General features: G+C 57.0%; 2 protein-coding genes across 2 annotated transcripts in view; both read right to left on the reverse strand.

The window, feature by feature from the left end:
- The window catches only part of SDK2 (sidekick cell adhesion molecule 2), a 318,487-nt gene that overhangs the window by 17,676 nt on the left and 294,296 nt on the right, over window positions 1-6,515 (reverse strand). The window contains exon 39 of the mRNA XM_037741077.1: window positions 4,438-4,563. Within this exon, the coding sequence (XP_037597005.1) occupies window positions 4,438-4,563 (126 nt within the window). The remainder of the gene's footprint in view (window positions 1-4,437; window positions 4,564-6,515) is intronic.
- LOC108309357 (developmentally-regulated GTP-binding protein 2-like) lies at window positions 6-1,882 on the reverse strand. The gene is given in 2 exon segments (XM_037740996.1): window positions 6-1,390; window positions 1,393-1,882. Coding segments are annotated over 2 exon segments (1,080 nt in total). The 5' UTR covers window positions 1,814-1,882; the 3' UTR covers window positions 6-731.

The following is a 6,515-nucleotide window of genomic DNA, read 5'->3' on the forward strand; positions in this document are numbered from 1 at the left end:
TTTTAACTGTTTTCAATCCTTTATTTCAGAAAGGAGAGCCAGGAGAACTGGGGACTTAGAAAACAGATTCTAAACTGAAAAGTCCCCAGCCCAGGCGTGCAGAGCCAGGGTCTGGGGGCTTTGTGCTGGGCAGGGGCTGCCCTGGGAGGGGGCAAGGAAGGAGGGGCACTTTAGGACATCCCTTAGGCTGTGGAGGGTGTCAGCTGGGCCTCTGGAGCCACTAACCTCTGCTTCCAATCCTGGAGAGCCCTATGTGGGGGACCCAAGGGGCTTTCTTCCTGGAACGGCCCCCACCCTGAGTGTCAGGGAAGCCGGCAGGAGCTGAGGGAGGGAGGTGCTGTAACAGCAGCCACAGCTTCCAGGGACCCAGGCAGGCCCAGCTTCCCACCTGGCACTGAGCATGCCATCTGCTTTAGGCCCTGGCTGGCAGGCAGGTGGGCAGCTTGCTCCCTCAGCGCAGGGGCCGGGGGCACAGAGGCAGACCCAGCACTCAAAGCTCAAAACCCCCACGAGAGGCCTCTGTCTTATGGGAAATGCCTCCAGCTGAACCCCTGTACCCCAACGCACTCTTCATCTGCCTACTGAAGAAACTTCTGGAAATAGCGGAGACTTGAGGGACCCCTTCCTGGGGTGTGGGTATTTGTATTTTTCTGTTTGGGCGTTTGTGTGTCCCAGTAGGACCGACACCCCAGGGAGATGAGGCAGGCGGGCGGGAGGCCTGGCAGACGCCATTACTTCTTCACCATCTGGATGACGTCCTCACGCTCCGTGGTGTGGGTCAGACCCACCTGCTGCAGACTGTACTTGGTGCTGCTGCCCCACACCAGGGCATACTTGAACTGGCTGGTGAGTGACCAGTGGATGCGGTGGCACACGTGCTCCACTGAGGCCCCTTTCCGGAGAATGATGGTCTCTGTGAAGTCCAGCCTCTGTCCTCTCTTCTTGGTGTAGATGCAGGTCAGGGCCAAGTACTCCCAAAGCATCTCCAAGTTCAGCTTCATGCCACAGCTGATGACCACACTGTTGGGTTTTCGGGCCAGGCAGTCCACCTCTTCCATGGAGATCTGGTCGATTTTGTTATAAACATACAGGCAGGGCACGTACACCCAGTTGCCCACGATCACATTGATGAACTCATCTGGGGAGCAGTCTTCTCGGAAGAGCACTTCTGCACTGAAGATCTTGTATTCGTGCAGGATGAGCTGCACCAGCTTTTCCGAGCATTGGGTCAGTGTGACTGTCGAGTTAAAGGAGATGCCGCCGCCCTTCTTGGGCCTGAAGTAGATGTTAGGCTTGTGCTTGTCGAGGCGGATGTCCATGGACTCCAGCTCCTTCTCCAGCAGAGACCTCTGCACCTCTCCCTTGGTGGCATCCAGCATCATGATGACGAATCGGCCGTGCACGCCACAGCAATCACCTGCCGGCCACGGCCTTTTCCTTGTGCTGCGCCTTCAATGATTCTGGGACGGTCCAGGAGCTGGATGTTGGCGCCTTTGTATTCAGTGAGCCCAGGAATACACGTCAGAGCGGTGAACTCATAGGATGCTGCGTCGCTGGCTGTGGGGGTCATCAGACTCAAGAATGTGGACTTGCCCACAGAGGGATATCCAATCAGCGCCACGCAGGCATTGCCCGACTTCATGACATCAAAGCCTTCTCCTTTGGATGGGGCGGATTTGGATGGTTCCAGGAGCTGGGGCCGATACTTGGCGAGTTTAGCTTTCAGCAGGCCCAGGTGATACTCAGTGGCCTTGTTCTTCTGTGTCTGAGCGATCTCCTTCTCGATCTCCGAGATCTTCTCTAAGATCCCCATGGCGGCAGCAGAGCCGGGTGTACGGACAGCAGCTGCAGCGGCACCGGGAATTCTGGTCTGTCAGCGGCAACAGAAAAGTGTGCGCCAGTTTCGTCATGTTGGCCAGGCTGGTCTCGAACTCCTGACCTCAGGTGATCTCCCCGCCTTGGCCTCCCCAAGTGCTGGGATTACAGGTGTGAGCCACTGTACCCATATTTTTGTTTAACGTCTCTCTCTCTTTCCCCCTTGCTGGCTGTGAAATCCCTCATGGGCAAGGATCACGACTAATTCTTCTTAGTTTTCCTTGGTCCAGAATCCAGCAGAGGCACTTTCTCAGCGTTTCTTGAATAAATAAATGGAACCTTTCTTTCTTGGCCTTTCATAGCATTAGGTGCCAAATTTCGGAGCTTCATGCCTTGAAATGTTAGTACTGAGGTGCAAATCCATTTTCCTCACATGCGTCTGGATTCTCTCACCTTCAAATGACATCATCGTAACGATGATGATGATGGTGACAGCAGCCAGCACCTACGCCGCTGTCAAGCATCCTGGGTCTACATGCTTTCCTTTTCAAATCCACAGCAATGGCCAGAGGGAGGAACTACTACTGCCCCCATTTTCCAGATGAGGACACCAAGGCCTGGAGGAGGCTTCACTCCTCTTCCCAAGGTCCCACGCTGTCAGCAGCAGAGCTGGTGTTTCTGCCTGGGGCCACCTCACTTCTGGCACTGACCTTCCCTGTCTGAGGCAGTCAGGAGTTGGACCTGTGGTTGCTGGATGGGGTGGGATGGCTGAGGACCCTGCTGCTGCCTTCCAGAAGCTGGGCTCTCCTGCATGCTGTTTAACCCCCCTTGTTCCACCCCACACAGGGACAAAGGGTGAGGCCGGGGCAACTGGGCCAGGCCAGAAGCTGCTAGAATGTCACACTGGGGCTCTGGAGGCCAGCCCCAGGAGTTGGCTGATGTGCAGGACGGGCTCCTGGAGCTATAAATCCCTGAGGAAACCCCCTCCCTGGGTCTGCAGTGCTTTCTACAAGCTCCTGGCTTGTAGAAAGTGAGTGTATTTAGTTTATCCTCCCTTGCACGAAGCACAGGCAATTCAGGGGCAAGTGTAAGACAAGGGCTATGCCACCCTGAAGATGAGAAGGGGGCACAGAAGAAGTGGCAGGGGACATGAAGGGAAGCGAGGCTCACCTCATCACAGCAGCCTGCTCTCAAACAGCCTCAGGGACAGGCCAGCTTGCCCCTCGCCCCCTCTCCCCTGCTCCTCCCCTCGCTGGCTACTGGTCCTATCCTCTGCTCTCTGGCCCTGGCCCTGCTCTGAGTCCTGGTTTCTCATGGGGGCCTGGTTTGGTCCTTCCTTCTACTCTCAGGCCTTGATTCCACCAGTGTGGACCAAGTCACAGCCTGCAAACTTGGAACACCGGAGTCCCCCACTGGGCCTCCCAGGAAACACTGGAGAATCAGCATGACCAGAGTCCCGGGCCAACATTCCACAGCCTGGCACCCCAGCTGGCCAACGGGTGGAATAAACAGGTGCAGGCCTCGGTTGGGAGAAGCATATAGTGGTCTCCAGGCCAACTCAGCAGCTGGCACCAGAGGGCCAGGGACAGACCATCTGGAGTAAGGAGGGAGCCAGCCCCATGTGCAGCCTCCGGCCACACGGTGGATCTGAGCAGCTAGATGTATTCGCTATATGCACCTGTGATTATTAGCATGTGATTAAGGCAGGTGCAGGTGGTCACGGCTTCCAGGAGCTAGTATTATTAACTCTTCGCTATTGGGGTGATTAGTGCCCGGCTCCCTCGAAGTATTAACAACTTGTCCCTGGGATGTTTCCATCCATATTCCCCATTAGAAGTATTAGCTACCTCGATGCCTGATGATGTTCCATCATGATTGCTATTTGCTATTTGGGCTGGAACAACAAAGTCTTCTTTTCCTTCTCAATTTCCATCACCTAACTGCGGATCTATGGGATACAGAGGACAGGCTTCCTGCTCTTGCTGACTCTGACACCTCTGATTAACTTGGAAACCTAGCAACGGCGGGAGCTGGCAGTGGCTGCGGGCTCCTGCGAGTAAGCAGAGCCCGGCAAGCGGGTGTCAGGATGGGTGAAACCGGAGCAGTGGAGGGCAACCCCCCGGAGTGACTTATCCGTCACGCATCTCCTGATGGCTTTGGAAGTTCTTGTGATTCAATTTCAGGGTTGACAGGAGAGGCTGGTACCATTACAGCGGCTGCAGAGACAGCCATGATGGCAGAGGCAGGGCTTCGAGAGGCAGCTGGGGTCTCCTTAATTATGGGGCACCCATCAGTGGGGTCATGTGGAGGATTCAGTATTTGACCCACGTGAGCCACATGCTCCGGCCTCTGGCTTCCTGAGGGTTCCTTGACCCAAGTTGGTCCTCAGCTAGCACTAAGAACTGTTCTCTGGGGGCCTCCTGGGGGTTACTTAGCCAGGAATCCAGCTCTAGGAGCCCCCCCACCCCTTCTCTCACTCCCCAACAGGGCCAGGTGACTTCACCTGCAGTAGCACAAGTGCCTTCTCAGGTGGGAGGACAGACACAAATGCCCCGAGTGGAGGGACCCAGGAAGGGGGGAGACAGTGGGCCTAGGGTGTCATCCCAGCAGGGCAGGGCGCACCTGAAGGCCTGGCCTCGATGACGTAGCGAGTGATGGGCCCTTTGCCCGGGTCTCCGCTGGACCAGTGGATGGCGATGGCAGAGCTATACCGCACGATGATGGGCACGCCAGGTGGTCCTGGAGCACCTGCAAAACAGCACAGAGGCAAGGGATGTACAGAACCCAGAACAGCCTCCCAGCCTGTCACCTGGGGCTCAAGGGGGAGCACTGGGCAACAAAATCAGCCCTGGACGGAGAGCTGCCAGGAAGCCCTGCAGATGTGGAGGCCTAAGAGTGCATCTCAGCCTGGGCCTGCCAGGATGGACTCTTGTCCCCTCCGGGTCACCCCTATACTCCATACTCCAAATCCCAGGGCAGAAGACAAATGGAATGGTCCAGAAAGTTCCCTGGAGTCAAGTCGGAAGACCTGGGTTCCAGCCCAGAACTTGTTAGATGGGTGACTTTAATCAATCCACATAGCCTTCCAGTGCCTCAGTTTCCCCCTCTATAAGGGCCTTTTGGAAGGTAAGGCTTGAAGGCTGTGTCTTAGATGGGGGGCAGGGGGCAATAGAAGTGGATGCGATGATGGCAGAGTGGGCCCACGAGGGCAGGGGACTGGTCGGAGTGGGGCTGAAGAGTTCACAATATTGCCCTCCTGGTATGTGATAGGATGTCTGCCCTCCCTCCCTCCTGCAGGAAATCCCCCAACCCCAATTGCATTTGCTATTAGGTTAGGCAAGGGGAGAGGGGTTCAGACTCCCAGAAGCCTTGGAGCCTCTGCTGCTGGGAGGAGGGAGGAAGGACTGGAGCCCTTGCCGTTCTCCTGGCATGAAGGTACGTCAGGAGCGGCCTGGGATGTGGGCCAGCCAGGGAGCTGGCCCTAGGAGTTGAAGCAGGAGAGAGGAGGTGACTTCCGCAGTGAGAGGAGTGAGCAGGTGTCTGTCTACAAGGGGCTCTGAGTCCCTTCTCCTCTTGGGGGTGCCTGTCCAGAATCCTGACCCTACATGCTATCACCTCTAAGCCTATTCCCCACCAGAGAAGGGGCTCTGCATCCCCAGAGGTGGTACACAGTAGGTGCTCAGGGGATGAGGGAGGGAGCCAGTGCATGAGTGGGTGGCCACCTGGCTGGTGGGTGGGAGGTGGGGGGGTCTCTGTGGATGCCTGCCAGGAAGACAACAGAGTCCAGCCTCACACTGATGCCCCCCAGGGCTCTGGAGAACCAGCAGGCCAGACAGAAGGCCAGGGACCAGCTCACAATCTGGCAGCCCTGCTCAGCTCCTATGCCCACCCCATGGCCTTGGAGGGCCCCATTTCTTTCCTTCCCTAAGGAGCAGCCTGTCAGCAGCACAAGGGCAGAGCAGCTGAGGGGTCAGGTGGGGTAGACACGCCCGAGGGGGTGGGGGGGCAGCCCTCAGGATCCTGCACTCTCCTCCTGCACAGGGCAGTACTCAGGGCTGATGGAGCCTGCACCTCCCCCGGGGCCACTGCCTGGCTGCACGTTCTCCCCCCACAGACCCCACCCTGCACCCACATCAAGTAGGGAGGATGGGTTTTCTTTCTTTCTTTTGAGACATGTTCTCACTCTGTTGCCCAGGCTGAAGTGCAAGGGCACAGTCAGATCTCACTGCAGCCTCACCTCCTGGGCTCAAATGATCCTCCCACCATAGCCTCCTGAGTAGCTAGGACTTCAGGTATTTGCCAGCACACCTGGCTAATTTTATTTTTGTAGAGATGGGGTTTTGCTATGCTGCCCAGGCTGGTCTTGACCTCCTGGGATCAGGCAATCCACCTGCCTCGACCTCCCAAAATGCTGGGATTATAGACGTGAACCACCGCACCCTGCCGGTTCTTTCTGAGTGCCCTCCCCTACCTTTTCTGTACCCCCGCCCTCTCTCTCCTCCCACCCCCCACCTCCCTGGCTGGGACACTTTAAGTCTCAGGATAGAACAACCTGTCCTTTGCACAGCCCTCTCTTGTCCCCAGGCCACTGCCAAAGCTTGGTCTTCAGCTGCTTGCCAGCTCGGTCTCCTGCTCTTATTCCCCAGGGAGCTGCCTCAGGTGAGAGGCAGCACAGGGCGGGGCTGGGGGTAGGTGCAGGG

The sequence above is a fragment of the Cebus imitator genome, unplaced genomic scaffold (assembly GCF_001604975.1).
Source record: "Cebus imitator isolate Cc_AM_T3 unplaced genomic scaffold, Cebus_imitator-1.0 Scaffold93, whole genome shotgun sequence".
Taxonomy (NCBI): Eukaryota; Metazoa; Chordata; class Mammalia; order Primates; family Cebidae; genus Cebus; species Cebus imitator.